The sequence below is a fragment of the Oryzias latipes genome, chromosome 17 (genome assembly GCF_053564925.1).
Source record: "Oryzias latipes strain Hd-rR chromosome 17, Olatipes_Hd-rR_3.1".
Taxonomy (NCBI): domain Eukaryota; kingdom Metazoa; phylum Chordata; class Actinopteri; order Beloniformes; family Adrianichthyidae; genus Oryzias; species Oryzias latipes.
In genome coordinates this window covers 4437852-4459094 of record NC_136253.1, presented here as the reverse complement: position 1 = coordinate 4459094, position 21243 = coordinate 4437852, and the positions used below count along the sequence as shown (strand labels likewise).

The 21243-nt window shown below is 40.7% G+C and overlaps 1 protein-coding gene across 1 annotated transcript; it reads left to right on the top strand.

Moving 5' to 3' along the window:
* The first annotated feature begins 43 nt into the window (after positions 1-43).
* kcnj9 (potassium inwardly rectifying channel subfamily J member 9) lies at positions 44-20624 on the top strand. Its single transcript, XM_004078677.5, has 8 exons — positions 44-485; positions 1108-1510; positions 2341-2554; positions 7214-7415; positions 9984-10176; positions 11276-11473; positions 16102-16232; positions 19496-20624. The coding sequence occupies exons 2-8, from the start codon at positions 1225-1227 to the stop codon at positions 19760-19762; spliced, it is 1491 nt and encodes a 496-aa protein (XP_004078725.1). The 5' UTR covers positions 44-485; positions 1108-1224; the 3' UTR covers positions 19763-20624.
* Positions 20625-21243: the final 619 nt, after the last annotated feature.

Sequence of the window (21243 nt, the reverse complement as noted above, 5' to 3'; positions counted from 1 at the left end):
CCTCTGTGAACTCCGCAAACAGGCTCCGGGGGGGGGTGTCTCTCCCTGTTGTGCGTCTGAGGCAGTGAGGTGGACGGGGGCTGCACTGATGACAGCCTCCTGCGTCGCTCACAGCCTCACTCACACCTGACCGACTCCATCGGACGCGCAGATGATGGAGCTGCTGCCGGGTTGCCCCTCTGCCACCATTTCGCACATCCACTGCACGACAAATGTTCTCCCGCTGCCTTCAACTCTTTACTCTCGATAATTGTCTGGATGGGTCGTGATTTTGGGTTTTTCCTGCGCGGTTTACTGAGTGCTTTTTCTTCTTCTTTTGTTTTCCTGGAGGAGCGAACAGGAGTGTACTGATGCGGCGTCGCTGCTAAACACCAGAAATGGGTGTCATCGAAACAAAGGTGCCAGAACCGGCTCGTTTTTGGACCCCGTTTCTCCTGATCTGCCCATAAAAGAAGATCTTATCTACAAGTTGCTGCACCAAACAGGTAGGATTTAGCTCGTTCTCTGCGGCGTACTGACTCACGGGCATCCTTTACTGAGGCTATTTCTGATGCATCCATCTGAGGTGGTGCGTCATCTTCATAGCCGCTATATAATTACATCAGTCTCCTGCGTCCATCCACCAGCTGTGGTTGGACGCAGGACGCACGACCCGCGCTCCATTTTACTGTGCAAATATTCCCCTCACACCTTCTTAACCCAGACTGCTCTCCGACACTTATGTAAGACATCCCAATAGGACTATAATGCAAGTCCTCAAAATTTAAAATAGCAGTAAAGTGCACTTACACAACGCGCACACACACTGAAGGACCACGCATGCACCCAGCCCGAGGCGTTTTATAAAGGCTGCTTCATTAAATGTGCATGGTCAGATGTGCACAGAGATCATGATGTCTTTAAGGGAACAAGATCACAGATTTATTTGTCTGTAGAGTTTAGTTTCATGAGACAAATGCCTTTAAGAGGTTTAAAGAAAACAGTAAATGTTCACCTGTATTTATGACAATCTTTAAAGAGGATCATTCGATTTACTTCAGACAATAAATGGCCCCAACAGGTCGATGGTATGATTTAATTTGATCATTGTGCCCCTCTTTGTTCCAGGCTTCAGTCAAGCCAACAAATGTTCCAATCAATAGCTGCTGGACACAATCAACAATAGGGAGGAGATCAATAACACACTGATACGCCGTCACGCATACACACATACACACACCTGTCATGGCGCTGGAGAACTCCGTTTTCCCCTCCCGGCCCGACTCTCTTGCGCTTCCCGTGGAGGAGAAGGAAGAAGGAGAAGCGGTGGAGGTGGCCTCAGCCTCCACAGGAGTCTTCAACCTTTCTGAGGAGCTGGGTCATGTTGTCACCACGGAGACGACACCTTCGCCTCCCATCAAGGCAAAGGTCAACAGGTCGATCCAGGCTAAAATGGCCGACCAGGAGGCCAAAGCCAACCAGCACGGAAAGAAGATCCAAGCAGAGAAGGAGAGGGGCCGATTCGGGTGGGGTAAGTGACTTTCTGTCCTCTGTCATCCTCGATTTCCTGCTGTTTAGTTTGAAGGGTTTTTGAAAAGATCTGGATGCTCCGCAGGCTTGGGATCTGAGCTGAAAGTTGCATTTCAGCTTTTTGACACCTCGTGGCTTAACATTTTCTCTCCCCCATATTCATGTTCCCAGACTGCTGTGACACAGATACCGACTGCGCCTCCTTCTCCTCAAATCCTCCTCTCAGCCTCCTTCTTGTTGAAAATCTCCTTTAGTTTGGAAAATGCTACAGTACTTTTCCCCTCTGACAGTGTTGCACCTATTTATCCTTCAGGTCCTGCTCTCTGAATCTGAAATTCTATAATCATTTTGAATATCTCTAAACTGTGAAGTCTAAATTCTCAAGTTTGTAAAATGAAACAACAAAAACAAAATAATCTCAAGTCCCAGAATATCAGATATGTAGGGAAATATATATCTGATGAGACTGTCTGGTCACACTTTCTCTTAGCTGTCTGTTTTCATTTCTCTTTTTTTTTTTTTACATAAAGATGCTTCATCCCTCTGCGCCTCCCTTTGTTTATCCTCCATTCATCCGACTGTCCTCTGTGTGCAAAGTGGCGGAAACAGAAAATCTTTTTTCACAAATTTGAAAAGACAGCCTTTGCGTGTCGCCTTTAAAGTGCCTTTAAAAACGGTTTCTCGGATCTGTCGGGATGAAACTAAGACATCTGAGGAGAATTCTCTCCAAGTTAAAAACAAAACAGTTCGGCCTTTCTGCACCAGTGACTTTCATTCATTCAAAGATTATGAACTGATTGAGGCCTGCTTTGCCTCCGTTCCCTTCTTCAGCTCGAGCCCGGCGCAAGAGGCAACGCTACGTGGAGAAGAACGGTCGTTGCAATGTTCAGCACGGCAACATGAGGAAGACCTATCGCTATCTGACTGACATCTTCACCACCCTGGTGGACCTCAACTGGCGCTGCTCACTCTTTGTCTTTGTCATGGCCTACTCTGTCACGTGGCTCTTCTTCGGGGCCATCTGGTACCTCATAGCTTACTGGAGGTAAGACGTCTCATTAAATAATGGGATTTCTGTCTGAAAATGCAATTAAAATCTCTCTTCATGCGTCAGTCAGATCAAAAACGTTGAAAATGTTCACCAGGGGCTAATTTCCATTTAACAAATCTCTTTTCTGGAGAGCTGTCGTTCACAGTTGTGCGATGAGTTTTCATTCATTTGCCGACTTCTCCTTGTCACGCTTGTGTGATGAAAACAATGACTCCTAGTAGCACACTGTGTGTCACAGAGGGGTATAAATCAAGGAAGAAGGGATCAGAGAAGACATGCTGTAAACTAACAGCTTCTGTAGACACAGAAATGAAAAAAAAAAGATCTTGAAACAGGCAGAAAGAAGAGAGAAATCAACCTTTTGAGCTTTTAATTGTTTTATAATGTTAATTCCTCACAAAATACAGCCCCAAAGGCATGTTTCGATCCATTCACGCATTTCTGAGCACTCTGAGCACCAGCCCCCCCGATCCATGAAAACGAGTGGGATCTCACGTCTATACAGTACATATGAAGGTGAGGAACAGCCCCTTCCAGGAAGAGTCTGCGCTGCCAGCACCACCCCCAGGCTAACAGACACACCCACTTTCTCAGCAGAAGCTAGCAGTGCTTAGCTTTCATTTTCTATGGACAATATGCTCATCCATCTTTGCAAAAGTTTGGTTGTTGTTTGTTTTCGTTGGCTAAACACAGACACGGGGTTAAGGCCGGCCCTTGGGCGGCACCTACAAGGAGCTAAAGGCGGTTCCACAGAGATCAAGTCCTCTTACTTCTGGATAGGAAAAGGAGTTCTCAAAAATAAAAAACAATCTTAAGTGTGCCAAAGATAATATGGTGAATGGTAAATGGTGTATACTTATATATATATAGATAAATGACTTTATTAATCCCACAATGGGGAAGTTTCATTTATATAGCGCTTTTCTACCTTCTGTGAAGGCTCAAAGCGCTTTACAGTCACAGTCCCATTCACACATTCACACACACATTCACACACTGATGGCAGCTTCGCTGCCAAACACTGGTGCCAACCTCCCACCAGAGGCAAAGTGGGGTTTAGTGTCTTGCCAAAGGACACTTCGAACATATTATCATATGAATGGAGATAGTTTACTCTGAAGGTATCAGAAGTCAGAGCTCTGTCTCCTCCTCTGGTCACCGGCGGGAGCCGTCCCCTGAGTTCTAACCACACTGTACTGTATCTCTTAGCAACCAGCGCTCACATCCTGGATGCCGCATACATGACTCTCATTTATTCAATCAACCACAGCATACTTGGGCTCTGCACTGAGTGAATCTCAGTGTGAAGTATTGTTTGTGCAACTTGGCCTTCCTTACCGAGCGTTATAGTTGGACCTGATCTTCTGTTTCCTGTTTTGTCTCTGACTCCGTTTGCCTGCCGCCTGCCCCAACTCTCGCCTGGATCCTGACTACCCTTTCTCTTCTTTGATGATCTCATGCCTGTTATTGACGGCTGCCTGCCTGACCCTGATTTAGCTTTGTGGACTTTTCGCTGGGTTAATAAACCTGCCCTTTAACAAATAATGTCTAACCAAACAGGACATTAATTAAATTACAAAATTAACAAAATAAATGTTATAAGTTTCAACTTTAATGTCCCACTCCGATCATCTTTTGATCTATTTTAAAAGTGTACCCAGTGGTCTTTAAGTTATGATTATGCCGTTTTTAGCCAAAGGAAAAAAAAAAAACCTGTGTTGTTTTCTAGGACATCGTTTCTGCAGAGACAGTAGTTCTTTAGAAATTCACCTCTAAGTTGTGGGTGGCACTGTTCACATGGAGCACTCCCGGCCCCCTTCCCGTCACCCATAACTGAACTTTCTGTTTATAAGTCTGTCATGTCTTACAACATGTCTTACAATATGTCTTACAACCTCGTACAACCCCAATCTAACATTACCGGTGCAACCAAAATGGTAAGCAATATTGGAGTTATCAAGCCGTACAGGTGCCCGCCTCCTATGAGAACGAGGTTCATTTGGAGTATAATTTAAGTTACGTTGACTTTTATTTGAATAAGACTGTTGCAGTGAAATGGAAATGATGGGGAGCTTTGATTATTTCACAACAATCAAGTTCACACATGTAAGATAAGATAAGATAAGATGAGATGAGATGAGATGAGATGAGATGAGATGAGATGAGATGAGATGAGATAAAGATACTTTATTGATCCCAGCTTGGGAAATTGGGTTGTTGCAGCGTCAGCGTTAGGCGCAAGATACAAACATACAAACAATGGGTGAAAATAGAAAACAGAATAATCAGAAAAGAACCATCATTGGAAAACAGTTGTTTTGCATGACAGCTCTGGAGAAAAACAGACAGACCTTAAATGAGTTTATCTATTGCAAATGGATGACAATTTCTAGAGTCCAATGGAGCGAGGTAGGAATGATCTCCTGTAGCGGTTGGTGTGACAGTGAAGCTGCCTTAGCCTATTGGAGATAGCGCTCCGCTGACCGTCAAGAACAGGAAGGAGAGGATGCTCTGGATTATCTATGATGGATACGAGCTTATTTACAGTTCTTTTCTCCATCACAGCTTCAAATGTGACCATTTTACATCCGGTTACAGAGCCAGTTCTTCTGATCAGTTTATTCAGTTTATTAGTGTCCCTGGCAGATATGCTGCCCCCCCCCAGCAGACCACCAAGAAGAACAGAGTGCTGGCCACAACAGACTGGTAGAAAATCTCGAGCATCCTGCTGCACACATTGAAGGACCTTAGTTTCCTCAGGAAGTAGAGTCTGCTGCTGGCCTTCTTCTACACAGCAGTGCTGTTGGTCTTCCAGCTCAGTCTGTTGTCGATGGTTACTCCCAGGTACTTCTACCTCTACCTCTGCCACACCTCTGCCCAAAATGCTGAGGGGCTGAGAAGCTGGTCATTTCTTCCTGAAGTCCATCACCATCTCTCTGGTCTCTTCCACATTGAGCAGCAGGTGGTTTACTCCAGGGAACCTCTCAAATTTATCCAAAAGTTCCCTGTACTCCTCCTCCAGCCCACTGTTAATGCAACCGACAACCACAGAGTCCTCAGAGAATTTCTGAAGATAGCATGACTCTGAGTTGTACTGGAAGTCACTGGTGTACAAAATGAACAGGAAGGGAGAGAGCACAGTGCCCTGTGGGGCCCCCACACTGCTTGTCACCACGTCAGACAGGACACCGCCCAACCAGACAAACTGCGGCCTGTCCAACAAGTAGTCAATGATCCAGAAGACCAGGGCCTCGTCCACACCCATCAGCCGCAGCTTCTCACCCAGTAACCAGGGCTGGATGGTGTTGAATACACTGGAGAAATCAAAGAATGTGACCATCACAGTGTCTCCCCCCCTGTGTTTGGAATTATTTAAACACCTGTTAATCCTTAACTCCTCTAATCTTTATATCGTGAAATCAGAGTTTCTTTATGCATTTTCTTGAATATTTGGATATTTTAACATTGTTTGAGCTCAACCTGTTCCAAAGTTTAGTGCCACACACCGACACACAGAAACTTTTCTTTGTGGTTCTTATCAGTTTGATCTTGAAGTTCCTACATCCCCTCAGTTTGTTCCTCCTCCATTTTCTAAGAACTGTTATTGGATGTTGAATGGTAACGATTTCCCACTAACTCTGTATAAAACTGTTTTTCAAACAGCATTTTTTTCCGTCTGCTCCTGATTCACAATTATTTGAATAAAGAAAAACTCAGAAATGTAACTTTTTTAAGCTTTATTTTCTTTATAAATGTCCTTCGTCTCGTCATCAGACAAACCACAAAAACATGTTAAAAACACAATTTTCATCAACATTCAAGGTACAGTTAGAGATTTTAGTGAGAAAAAAATGAGGAAAACCTCTTTTGTACATTTAGTAAAAAAATAATCTTGATTTTACATTAATCGGATCTTACAGCCAGAAGAAAATAAATCTAAACTTCACAGACTATCAGATATCAAAGTTTTATCACACTGTAGAAAAACATGAATGATAACAGTATTTTTTCCCAAAGGGAACAGAAACCCATTTATTCCTGCTTAGAGCAACAAAGCCAAAAGAAAGCGGCTGAGCACACATTATGGCAGTGTTACAGTGCATTTCATCAGAAGACATGACATCTTCACAGATGTATCTGCTGGATCTAATTAGCTAACGCAGTCTGCTCATAAAACGGGGACCTTTTTTTTATGCCATTTGACGACCACCCCCCAAATGTGCCAGAGAGCGTTTGCTGTTGCCTCAAAAAGTGTTCGATCCCCAACACAGATCAATAAAAGCCATGGATTTGAAAAATGACTTAACACCACTTTCATTAATTAGCTCTGCACTTTAGCTGAAGCTGTAATAATCAGGGACATTAGCTGTTCCAGCGAGTTTTAAGCGAAATTCTTAGTGGATTGAAATGGCTGCATCACTGGGAAGATCTGATGAGGACGGTGGATTTTTTTGCAGCGCTGCAAAAAATACGTTACATAAATGCCATGTTAAAAGCTGACGTTAAATCAGATGAACAGCATGTGCCGTGTGATTCTCCACACGTTGTCTAAAAACATAAATCTTCTTGGTCTCAGTGTCTCTTCCTCCTAACACACTTTGTCAACCCTTCCCTCCTCTCTTTCTCACACCTTCTCCTCCTCGTTTTCTCAAGGGGTGATCTGGACCATCTGGAAGATCAGACGTGGACGCCGTGTGTAAACAACGTAAACGGTTTCATCTCAGCTTTCCTCTTCTCCATCGAGACGGAGACCACAATCGGCTACGGCTACCGGGTCATCACCGACCAGTGCCCAGTGGGCACCATGCTGCTGCTGCTGCAAGCCATTCTGGGATCCATGGTCAATGCCTTCATGGTAAGAACAACATGGAAAGACTGCTGGAATGGGCTTTAGAAAAACAGTTACGAACTTTAAACTAAAACAAAAAAGAATAAGAGGGACATTAATAAGCGAAATGTACAACTGTTTTCTTGTGGTGTAGATAGAAGATGTAGGATGAAAAGTAGAAGAAAAATGGCAATTTAGCTTCTTAGTGTCAGTAAAGAAACACTAAGTAATTGGTTTTGGTATTTTGGAGGAGTCAGCAAAGCTGTAAACTCACAGAAATGCACAAGGAAGATAGATTTTTCACAAAAAAACAACAACTATCAATTGATTGGTTTTGATTGCTCAAAATAAACCAATTCTAATAAACAACAAACCAAACCAAAGTTGGAAATGCAGAAATGTTGAGATCATTTTCAGAAAAAAAAAGAATGGAATTTCAAATCCATCCACCTAAACCTGCTTGGTCCCGTTTGGGGTTGCTAAAGTCTACCTTAAACAGATGGTCCATTGCAGGGCCACACAAAGACAAACAACCAGCCATATTTGAAAGGACGATTTAGAGTCACCAATTAACCTAGAGAGTATGGTTTTGGACTGTGCGGGGAAGACTGGTGAAAACTGACAGATTCATGAGGAGAACATGCAGGGACCCAGGTGGGTTTTGGACTAATGCTTTTTTCACTGTGATGCAATGGTGCTAACCACTACTATACTTTACCAGCACAGAATGATTATACGATAAATTTACGATAAATGTAAATGTGCAGGCAGAGTTTTGATTCAAAAACTAACATCTCTATTCAAACTATTAATCACGAAACACCCTCTAAAAATATACATATGAGGTTTTATTTGTTAATAAATATTGTCAGGAAAAAGTGGTGAATCTAAATGGAGGAGACCTGGCATGATAGCAGTTTCCTGAATACACTTTAACATGACAAACTGAAAAAAAAAAAAGCAGCTTCCACTAAGGTGAGGGCAACCAAACAGGATGAGAACAGATGACCTGACAGGGACAGAATGAACTTAAATCGACTGAAGACTATTTACCAGAAGGACAAGCAGCTGTGAAAAATAATGGAATGTGAGGCTTTGACTGAAAGGTAAAATCACAAAACCTGCCGACAGAACAGGATTTGAACCAGAGGCAACATGATTGAAAGCAACCAAAGGAAAGCAACTAATGAACAGAGTCCTCACAGAAAAGAGAAACTTCTGTGACAGCAGTATAAAAGCAGATCAAACACACCGCTTGTCTGGTCTTCATTTCCTCATTATTCCAACGAAACAATCCCCAAAACACCTGATACTCTTTTTAAAGTTCTTCACTAAGAAATGGATTAGATTAACAGAGAGCATTATTAGGTGTAAAAATGAATCATCAAATTTTATGGCTTTACACTGTGAAAAAAAACAAGTTAGTCATTTTGTCCGTGTTTTTTATAGTGATTCTGTGTGTTCAATTGAAGGAATCCACATGTTGGTGTACCCTATCTGTTGTATTTTTGTTCTTTTGATTCTTGTTTTAGAGAGGGAAAAAGAAAAGTTAAAGCCGTGAGTGGCGTGGTGTGGCCCGCAGGTCCCCCCTGCCCTCGCTGTCCCCCAATGACCTGCCCTCACTGCCTGATAGGCCCCTCCCTCTCCTCCCTGCTCTTGGTCAGAGCTGCATGTGACAAATTGATGACAAATAACCACTTTTTTCAAAATAGTGGCATTTCTGTTGATTTTATTTCCACAGCAACCATTTTTACATATTGGTCCCTTGAGGATGATGAACTTTAAGGAGAATCTGCAAAAGTAAACTTTTGGATTTCCGTGGGAGCACAGGTTTTATGTCAACCATGCCCACATTCCTAACATGTTCGTGTTTTACTATGGAAAAAGATCTTTTTCTCCAGGCTATAGATGTGTGCGTTTTTATATGTGGCGGGGGTCAAATTTTGGCTAAAAAGCACAACGAGAAAGAATACTTGATTGCGAAAGCAATCTGGTCCTTGACGTCCAGGACTGTTGCTGTGAAAAACTCAAATAATAATAAAAACAGTTTATTGAGACTAATTATTCAAAGATTTGATTGAATAAAATGTTAAAGCTTTTTGTTAATAAGTAAAATGAGGTGTCGTGGTTGTTGAGTTGAAGTAGAAAACTAACTGACTTGTTTTTTGATTCATTTGTTTTCGCATGAATTCAAGACAAATGCAATCATATAACTTCAACGCAGATGGCGTTGTTTGGAGATCTATCTAAAATGTGCCGATGAAGTTCAGTGGTTCTTAGCATGCTTGCCAGCTGGACTCTTCCACGTTCAGGTTGCATGGATATGTGGGATGCTTCACTGTCCGTGTAAAAATGCTTCAGTCTGAGGTTAATTCAGATGTCACTGCTGCTTCAATACCACAAACAGCCAAGTAGCTCTGTTTGACAGAGGAGCTAAAATAGTCTGCGATCAGCAGCTAGTTAGCTGATTTTTTTCATTCTGGACTCTCAGTAACGAGTGGAGCTGCTATTTTAAATTCCAATGATGTAAATCTCAGCTCTATCCTTTCCTTGTTTGCTGTTAAGTTATGTGTTTCTCCTTTTCTGTCTTTCCAGGTTGGCTGCATGTTTGTGAAGATCTCGCAGCCCAACAAACGAGCAGAGACGCTGGTGTTCTCCAAACACGCTGTCATCTCCCTGAGAGACGACAAGCTCTGTCTGATGTTCAGGGTGGGGGATCTGCGCAGCTCCCATATAGTGGGGGCCAACATGAGAGCCAAGCTCATTAAATCCAAGCAGACTCAGGAGGGTGAGGCTTTTACCAATAACACGTAGAAGCGTTTTGAAGCATAAACAAACTAATTATGTTCAGTAAATTAAACTGATGTAGAACTTAGGGACACATTTATCGACTGCAGCAGAAAATCTGCTTGCAGAGAGGCACGGTCATTGATGGACGACTGCCTTCGTTTTTCAGCTGTGCTTAGGAGCCAAGACTTCAGCTGCTCAGAAGGTTGTTGCTGTTATTTCTGGTGGTCCGTGTTATGAAAGGCCATGCATTTGTAATGAGAAACAGACCTGGACTGAGAGCAGGTCAGTCCAGCACACATCTGAGCTTTAGAAGCAGGTCTGACATGGCTCTGCCTTAAAAGAGCCAGGAGCCTTTGATGCAATGCTGTTAGCGCTCAGAGCATTTTTTTTTATGAATGATGACCCCCCACACACACATTCACAGAAGGAGGGCTCTGACAACACTTGAATGTTTTTTTTCATTAATGCGGACATAAAGAACAACAAAGTTCTCTGTTTTTCTCAGAGCAGACTGAAACATTCATGAATGTGTTCTCATGCACTCAGTAACCAGGTTTCAGCACCAACATGTCACCTTCCATCACCAAGAACTTTTCTGGTGTACTTTTAGCTTTTGGTTCTGCTTCCAGCAAAAACAGATCATGTTTTATCATTTCACTGATTTTCTTGGTCTCTTTGATAGTTGCTTTCATGTGGAGCCGCCTGATAAAAGCAACATTTAAATGGCGTTTCCCATCCTTGAAAGATAAAAGTTTCACTAGAAGCTCTTTTTTATATGCACTGGTCCCGCTCTCTCCATATAATATGAGATCAAACTGTTTTTCACTCTTCTGGCCTCTTTAAGTTCATTGCTGGCATCTTATTTTAGATTAGGTGAAGAAAAAAATATATTTTTGAATAAAATTTGCAGTAAATATCTGTAATAGATTTGATCAAAAACACAACTGTACTTGTGACTAAGATGTTTTACTAAACTTCTTGAAATTTGCTTGTCAGAGTATTTAGACTGAATCCACGTTAATCCATTGTCTGGGTAATCCTTTAGAGATGCTTAGGCTTCCGTCTTTGCCGTTTTTAGCTTGAGCTTTCTCCTTCAGGCGAGTTCATCCCTCTGAACCAGACAGACATCAGCGTGGGCTTTGAGACGGGCGATGACAGACTCTTCCTGGTTTCTCCGCTGGTGATTTCCCATGAGATTGACTCACATTCTCCCTTCTGGGACATGTCGCAGGCGCAGCTGGAGAAGGAGGACTTTGAGATTGTGGTCATTCTGGAGGGAATGGTTGAAGCCACAGGTGAGTCAAGTAGGGTTCCTGGTGAAAAGAAAACAAATACCTACGATTGACAAGAACCTGTAATGCTTTGATCTGCTGCAGAGGATAAATAATTTATCAGAAATGGAGAAAAAAAAGTGGAAAAAGCTTTAAAGCATTTAAAATGACATTTGGGTAATAGAAAAACAATGAAATGTTTAAAACCCTTGTGCAGTGAATGAAAACATTGCAACACTAGTACCAGACAAGATACATTTGTATTGATTACAGGATATCTATACTTTAAAGTGTGTTTTTTTTAAATTTGGAATAAAAAAGATCCTCAATGTTCCAATTTAGAATATCAATAGGAGTATTTTTAAAAATCTTTTTTATGAGGTTTTTATTATTCTGAAGCCATGTTTAATTTCATGCACTCACAGGTGTTAATTGACTGGACTCTTCTTAGATAAGACAGCAGCCAATCACAGTTGCTCAAGTGAAAACCAACACCAAACCATGATGTCTTCCATTAGCAATTTAAAGTCCCACTACAATTGTCTTTTGATGTCATGTAAAAGGGTTCCCAGTGGTATTTTAACTACGATTATGCCATTTTTAGCTTAACCCTCCTGTTATGTTGCGGGTCAAATTGACCCGTTTTAAAGTTTGAACATGTAGGAAAAATAGTTAAAAGTATTTTTTCAACATGAAACTTCTTCTGCTTGCCTTAATTAGTGTAATCAACATATACAGTAAACCCTTGTTTTTCGCGGGGGTTACGTTCCAGAAAGAACCCGTGATAGGCAAAATCCGTGAAGTAGAAACCTCTATTTTTTTTAACAATTATTATACAATTAAATACTCTATTATACATTGAAAAGAAAGAACAAACCATTTTACAGGCTCAAGCAATTGTTTCACAAATCAAAGTACTTTAAAAACGTTTATTTTTCAACAAATAACTTCTGTACTGTACTGTCAAATAATAATTTGAAACATCGCTGTAAACAGAAGGCTTCAAATCGCGGAGATAAAGAAAATTTAAAATGATCATGAAAAAAATACAAAGTACAAACGGACAAATAGTGGCTCAGGTGTATTTCAATGCTCTTCAGTCTGAGAAGCTGCAGTGTTTTCTCCTTCTCAAGCCCGCGGTGCAGCTGTGTGTGTTTGTTCGGGAGAAGAACATAGTGATTGACAGTTGGTGTTGCTCTTTTTCTATGGGTTTTAGAGAAACTTGAAATTGCAAGATGATTTGCATGTACGTAATTTGGAAAGCTGATTTACGTACGTGTACATATTAAACTGCAACATTATTGACGCACAGGTAGAGAAGAAGCGGAGTGACTCTTTTAGCCAATCAGAATGCAGAACACAATGCACGATGCAAATCCGTGAAGTAGCGAAACCGTGAAAAGTAAACCGCGTCATAGCAAGGGATCACTGTATAATGAATTTGGTTCATCTCACATATTTGCAACCCCCCCCCCCCCCTGCATGTTTATATCGCATAGATACTGTTCGGGTCAATTTGACCCGGCAGTCAAACTGGAGGTACAAGGATGTCTTATTATAAATAGTATTGCTTTCTTTGCAGCTGTGAGACATATTTCACCCCAATCACACACATAGACACAAACACACAAACACACACACACACACACACACACATGCGCATAGGTGTTATGACTTTTGACAGGAAGCATCTATGTTTTTGAGGGAAAACTCAACCTACATTCAGTGGACACTCAACAGGGGGGGGGGCAATACATTTAAAAGATTCTCTGCATGGGAGTCCTTCCAACATTACTCTCTGTCAGGCAGACCTTTAGAAAATGAGCGGCAGAAGCAGAAAGACGACAGTCCAGGAGGCTCTGGAAGTCATCACTGATCATGATCAGAAGAAGACCATCTTGAGCTAAATTCTGATTCTAATGATTCTGATTTTGAACCAGATGAGGGAATTGTTTTTCCTGTTCCTCCAAGCAAGACATTCATGTCAAAGAATGGTGAAATACATTGGTCTTCATCCCCAAATATGCGTCAGACAAACCTGTCTGCAGAAAACATAATAAAGACAGTGCCAGGGCCCACCAGGATGGCAGTGACTCATGTGACCATGTCAATTCAATTCAATTCAATTCAATTCAATTCAATTCAATTCAATTCAATTCAATTCAATTTTATTTGTATAGCCCAAATTCACAACAACAGTTGTCTCAATGGGCTTCGTATAGGTAATTGAAAAAGTAAAACATAAAATCGCGGTAAGGAAAAACTCCTAAAAGAAAACAGATTCTGGGAAAAACAAAGACACCTCTTTGGTGTCCACATGAAGGGGGGATCCTCCCCCAGGACGGACAGGCGATTTACCAGAACTCATAGAGAAGAATTGATTTATCTAACTCTACAACTACATATTTAAAGTCCAGCAGACGAGCTTCATCCAGACGGAGTTGGGGGGGGGGCAGTCAGGGGCGCGAGTCGAGCTGGAGACAGGATCCAAGTCAAGACCAGCATGACCTGCGCGAATTGTGCAAAATTAATTTGCACAAAGCACAGTGTGATGACTTGTCACTCTTGTGCTGTGTAGATGTACAGATACACACACAACTTCATATTGCAATTGCTTGTCTGTTGTATTGTGATTTTGTTTTTTTCTGGTTCACAGTGCATGTATGTAAAACTAAATTTCAAGATTATGTTTCAATGTTATGTAAAAGTATTGTATTTATATGGTGGTCTTTTAAAAGTAATACAGTAGTGAAAAATTTGAAAAAAGTTTGAACATGTATATTTTTAAGAAAAACGAGTGAATTATCTAATAATTTAACCACTACCTGTTAGAGGTAAGGAACACCATTTCACTAAGTTTTTGAAAGAATAATTAGAAATGGAGTTAGTGATGATATATTCACACTGCTTGTTAGAATTTTTTGGGTTTAAGACATCTTTTAATTAATAAAACCTTCACCGTTTCAAATTGACCCAGGAACATCATCTCTGTTCCTCACAAACAAACATAACAGGAGGGTTAAATCAACAAACAAACAAACAACTGTGTTTTGTTCTAGAACATAGTTTCTGCAGAGCGGCAGGAGTTCATTAGGAATTTACCTCAGATTTTTGGGCGGGACTGTTGGTGCGAAACAACTCGGCCCCCCTTCCCGTCACCGATGATATGGAGCTCTCCTTTTACACTCTCTCCCGCTAGCTTACAGCCCCTCACACCCAGCCTAACAACAAAAATGCTGAGCAATGTTGGAGCTATCCTGTTGTACAGTTTTGATCCACATGGCAACTCAGACGAGGAAAACAAAGACGGATCTAGTCGTCTACAGCAGGATGCATTGGAATGGAGCGGAGGCGGGAATGTGGGGCCCACCTAGCGTATTTTTTATGTCACAAATATGATTTTAATACTCAGGCATGCAATTTTAAACATAATGTTCTTTTTATATGTCCTCTATCGACAGATAAAAGCCACACGAACATGTCAAAAACACCAAAACTATAATTTTCATTGGAGTGGGTTTTAAGGGTAGAGCCACATAATCTTTAACTGACGTGGAAAATTTCATGCTCAAACAAAAATAATTTATTCAAGTGCAGATCTGTTTTTATTTGATCCACAGTAAATAAATGATTGAAGTGCGGACGCATGGAGGGGATGGCAAGAATGTCCTCCCAACTGTCCATTAGAAAATGATTTATCTTTATCTAGGACATCTGTTTTTAGTTTGCCAAATCTCAGTTTGAGGTCTCATTTTTCTCTCAGTCGACAGCAAAAATAAATCACCTATTCATGAAATATCACTAAGCTTGTATTAGGTGGAATTAAACCTTAATCCTTCATCTTCAGGTTCATTTTCCCTTTGCTTTTTATTATTGTTCTACTTAAAGTCAGTTCTCTGGTCGTAAACAATCAATAAAAACAGACATGGATAAGAGTCATTGCAAGTGTTTCTCCAAAAAAAGAGATGGAAATGAGGTAAATTGGTAACTAAGAACTCAGTGAAACTATGAGATAAATGTTTGTTGTGACACACAGATGATCTGCATGTGTACTTCATCTCAGCAAGTTGTCATAAAAGATTTAAAATCCTTGTTACAAAGCAAACATGGCGTGTTTCCCCCCAGCCAGGCAACATAACTCTGCTAACAGACCTCTGCAGTCACCACACACTTGTTATCTTGCTTGTACTGCTCGTTACTGCGCTGCATTTCTTTGTGCGTCTGTCACTGAAATGATTTAAACAGAAGCGCAAAGGCAGAGAATGCAGCTGCAGAGGGATGAGTACGAGCTGTGCTAACCTCTTTTTCCTGAACTCCTCCAAACCGGCTTTCTGTCGGATTCCGTTGACTCCACTCAGTTTGGCAGGAACTCAGTGTATCAGAGGGCTTTTCATGATGTGTCTGTAAGAGGTAAACCAGGCCTCCCCGCCTACGCGCTGTATTGATTTCCTTTAGTCAGGGTGCTGTGTAACACAGAGGTAGCTCATGATCATAACTCTCCCGTAAAGACAATTCATATAATGACAGCCTGCACATTACCCACTTTGGGTAATTCAGATATTGCTCATCAGCATATCTGCTTGACTTTGCAGTTTGGCCACAGCCAAGCGGGCCGGATCCAGATTGAGCCTGATGCGTTTGCTTGTGTGCAGGAATGACATGCCAGGCGAGGAGCTCCTACTTAACCGAGGAGGTTTTGTGGGGTCACAGGTTCAGCCCCATGATGCTGCTGGCAGAAGGTTTCTTTGACATCGACTATGGAGCCTTTCATCACACCTTTGAGGTGAGATTTCTGTCCTGATTAGGATCGACAAGCCAAATATTTTGGGATGTTCATGATTATTTTTTAACAGTTTTTGTGTACTTTTTGTTTATAACTAAAAGTTTCAATTATAACGTCAAACCGAATTAAAAAAGCAAATTTTGTTGTTGGATCATAGAAGTAACTACATTTGAAATTCCTTTTAAGAAATTGGGTCTGATAACTGGAAGCAATTCTGTTTTTAAGCATTTGCAGCTGTTACTAGTAAAGGTTGCTTTTGCCAGCCAAAGGCTGTAACGTCTCAGCTGCAGTGCCACATTTTGGCCACTGCGATAATGCTTGTTAAGTTAATTTATGACCTCAATAATAGTTTTTTTCAAGTTTGGTTGCCACATTCTTCAAATCTGCATAGTTTTCTAAAAAGGAATTTAAAAAAAATCCATAATTTCCACCAAAAAGGTGATACCATTAGGTTAGTGTTGGTCCAAAAATACCTGGAATCCAATCAAGCAAATGTTTCTTTAGCATTGCATGTAGTGTTCTGACAATGGTCCATATGGATGAATATGTTAAATAAACTAAATAAATAACTCTTAACCGCTTAAGTGCGTTAAATACAGAACCATAGACAAATATTTAAGAAATTCCCATCATATGACGTGTTCCCTTTGTAGTGAGATAAGTTGTGCTTGGCTGACATTCCTGAGAAAGATTTAATATTTCAAGGAGAGGTGTACCTCCTTGAGTTTCTATTCAGGAGGAAGAGCTATTGCCATCAAACAGTAGATAAGCATAGAAAGGGGCCAGTGGATTCCCATTAAGAGATACAGACACTTGTCTGATGGTTTTGATGAATCATGAGAAAAAGCTCGTCCCATTCATTTCCTATGGGGAAAAATAATCATATAAAAAATTCATATAAAAAATATATTTTAGTACCAAAAGTAAAAACATGCATCTGGCAAAGGAGCTTTACAAGGTACAGTTGGTTGCAGTTGTTGATAGCTGCTTTATTGTAGAAGGAGAAGTGCACCAAAAATCTGGTGGAATACTTTTGTAGGATAACATACTCTGATTACTTTCAGCAATTAGACAAACATAATGGGTGTTCTACCAAACAGAAAAAAAAAACATTTATCCATTTTCAGAACCCTCTGAGCCCCTTTTGGGGTCATGGGGTTGCTGGAGCCAATCCAGCTATACGGCCAAGGAGGGACACCCTGAACAGCTGGCCATCTGTTGCAGATTCACCCTTCAAGGCAATTTAGAGTCACCAGTTAATCTAGGAAGCATGTTTCTGGAGTGTGGGAGGAACCTGGAGAGAATCCACACATGAACAAAGACAACATGCAAAGGTTCCTGCTAGGATTTATACCAGGGCCTTCTCATTGTGAGGCAAGAGTACTAACCACTCCACCACTGTGCAGGCCCTAAACACAAAAACTCTGAGGATTTTTGTAAAGTAAACATCAACACATGTCTTCTCATCTCTTCACCTACACTTTTAACTTGGACCAAATGCTCACACTCTCCTGAGGCTACTTAGGGGCATGCTGGGAAATGTAGGAGCCCTGTTTAAAGCATTTATCACAAATTTGTTTTTGTACGAGGGAGTGCATTACAGAGCATGGACTCATGCCACGCACTAAAGCTTTTATAGCCCAAGCTACAGACGGGTGACAAATGAATGGAAAGGAATTAAAGTGTCTTGGGAACAGCAGAACAGCCTTAATGCACCTTGGCAGTGATTTCATACAGAAGCAGAGCTCTTGTGCAGAGATGATATTTAACACATCTTCACATATTTCCTCACGTATTTTATGCTCGTGTCTTGTAGATGTTCATTTAGGTGGTAAAAAGTGATGTAACTAAATATTATTTTTCTAAATAGCCTTTTTATAATCACACAGAAAAATAATATCCATACATTACACATTTTTAAATAGATAAATGTTTTGATAAATTCAATCACTGAATACTTAAACAAAAATATTGAATTAACCCTTGTTCTATCCTAGACACTTTAACATTGGGAGTTGGGTCATCTAGACCCACTAGACAGTGCTCTGAACCTTTTTTCTTCAATGATTTGTGATCTTCACTGGTGTCCATGGATTACATGAAATCTTTCCACCTTTATCCACCTTTGTCATGGTAGGGAGAACATGTCAATGGAAGGGTGGGGGTCCTCTAAGATAGCACAAGGGTTAAGGAGAATTGGTCCTCAATATTAAAAACATTACCTAACAACATGTATCTACATTTTCCCTGCTAAAAAACAACAGTAATGACAAAATGTCTCAAATCTGTTGTCTCAAAATGCGGCTGTCAGATGTGTTTCTAACTGGGTCCTAATTGCCCTGTCGTCAGGGTTGCTAGGCAACAATAAGCAATGCTTCATCACCTCATTGGCTGCAGCTGCAATAGCTGCTGGCAGCACGTTTCCCGTCGATGAGGCGGTCTAATTAAACAATTTTTGATCTCACTGATGTAAAAATTTTAAAACACAAAAATTGCTTTTGCCTGGAGGGCCATGACAACGACTCTCCCTTATGAATTTGCTGAGCAGTCGGTTAAAAAAGCACACCAGCACTGAATCCAGCCACAAGGCCATGGTAGCTGCTCCAATCCTATCAGTAAGATTACATTCATGAGGAAAAGGTTTTTATAAAACATTTTATAGAATATTTGAAGGTTTCCCCAGTTGGCTTTTAACTTATTTTTAACCACACCAAAGTTTTATTGTTTTGGAGGATATCAAACAAATAAAATTCAGCGTGGATATAATGCCTTTTGCATGACAAATTTTTGCATTACTTTTTTTAGAATAAGACAAAACACTGCTGGAAATCTACATTTCTGTGCATGTTTATTAAAATAATAATCAGAAACTAAAATCCTTACAACAGTCCTTATCAGAGGTAAAACTAAACCTGTCTGGAAGTTCATTTCATTCTCTTTTTGGCATTGTAATTAATTCTCTTGTTTAATATAAAATGGATTCAAGCTAATGTTTTACAGACATTTTTTTTACCATTTCATTGGACTCCTAATTAAATGTTCAACAGCTTGACCTTCAGCAACATTTTTAAAATCTTTGAGCCAGTTTGTGGTTCTATTTCTTAACAAAATACCTTATTTTCAGTACATAATCTTAAAAATGATATCAAGGTTTTGAAAGTAGACCCCACTGAATTGTACACTTGTGATCTGAATAGCATTTAAAAAGTTTTAGTTATCAAGAAAACCAATTTTATCCACTTTTATTTCTCTGCTCCTTTGAGGTGGACACGCCCTCGTGCTCAGCCCGCGATCTCTCATTGGCTGCAGCCAGGCTGGACGCTCACCTGTACTGGTCCATCTCGAGCAGACTGGATGAAGAGCCCACGCTGGCCAGCCAAGCCACCAAGCAGCTGGACAGCAGCTCGGCAAACAGCAAAGGCGGGGAGGCGACTTTCACCATTGGCGAGATGACCGACATCCAGGAGCAATCAGGGCTGGGCGAGCTGAACGGCAGCGTCGCCACAGATCAACCAGAATCCGAGGCTTAGAACGTTAGAATGTTTAAGGAAATCTTCAGTCCATCACCACCGTGTCCCAATAAAGACCTCTTCTTTTAAGGGAAATGTGTAGTTCCACTAGTCTCAATTCTACAGTAACACCACGATGCCGTACAAAAACGTTCACTTCTCGATATTTTATCTGTTTTTTTGGAGGTTCATCTGTGTCACATATGAGTTCCGTCTCTTTTATTGCATTATCTCCAGTCACCCTTGCCTATATCTACTCTAAAATGACAATACTATGCTTTAGTCGGGTCAGCAGAATCCTGTGGAACCAGCAGAATGTTGAAGAAACTCATTTGTTTTCTTGACTTGAAAGGTAGGATTTAAAATAGTTACAGCGTACGTAGATGCTTGAATCTTACCTGCTCAGCAGATTTCAATCAGGGTAAATGAATGGATTTAAAAATATTGATTCAAACTCAGCTGCTTCAAGTGTATTATCTGCTCTTTATATGGCACACTAATATTTGATTTAAGAAAAAAAGGTAAATCTTTGGCAGTTTCAAGCCTTTAGAATAACATTTTCAGGAAATAACGGATTGTGTTTGTTGACAACAACAAAAAATCTCCCATTTTACGGCCCTAAACAAATGACAAGGGGAAATGGTCTCTGTAACCTTCATGGCAGAGAACCCTTGTTTGTGGCTTTGCATCACATTCGGCAGCTGTAGCACAAAGGTTATCTATCGTTTGTCCCTCAAGTGTAAACTCAGAGCACAACTGTGTCCTTCTCACTCTTCCTCAGACCCCTGCTTCTGCTGCTGTGTACATATGTGGCCATTTTTACTTGATGTTTTTGAGAATAATGCATTAATTAGAATGAATAAAGTGCACTATATAACCCAGACTACTGCCTTGTCAAAGTGTTGTTTTGCACACACTGCAGCTTCTGCATCTACAGCTGAAAGAAAGGTTAGATTTCATATTTCCAACAGAAAAGAAATAGTCTGAATTATTCTGAATTAAGTGCTTTCTGCATACATTTCTAAAATTTTTTTTTTCCAATTGTTAACAAATTAACAATTCTGTTAGCCTTTTAACTCATTTTCAAGTACAAACACAAACCTTCCAAATGAACTAATTGAAGGAAAGACTGAAGAAGATTCTACAAGCATGCAGTTTAGAGTCCGTACAACATGCAGGATTATATGATGATGCCTTAAAGTCTGCATTTTCCAATACGCTGCTTTTTTGCCTCCTATTTTATAGTCAGAAACTACTCAGGCAGTTTTAAATCAGTCAGGAAATTAAGTTACAATAACGTTTTTATCTTCCCACCACGAGGCTCCTCAGTATTCAGCATCTCATTGGAAATGCAGGACTGGCAGTCAGCAAAAGTCAGCATACTGAGTTACCAGGCAGAATATTGAATCTTGAACCAAAGATGTCTTATCCATTTTGAGCAGCTAGATGGCGACCGAGAACCAACCCAACCAATCTGAGCAACTCGCTCATCGCCGTCAGTG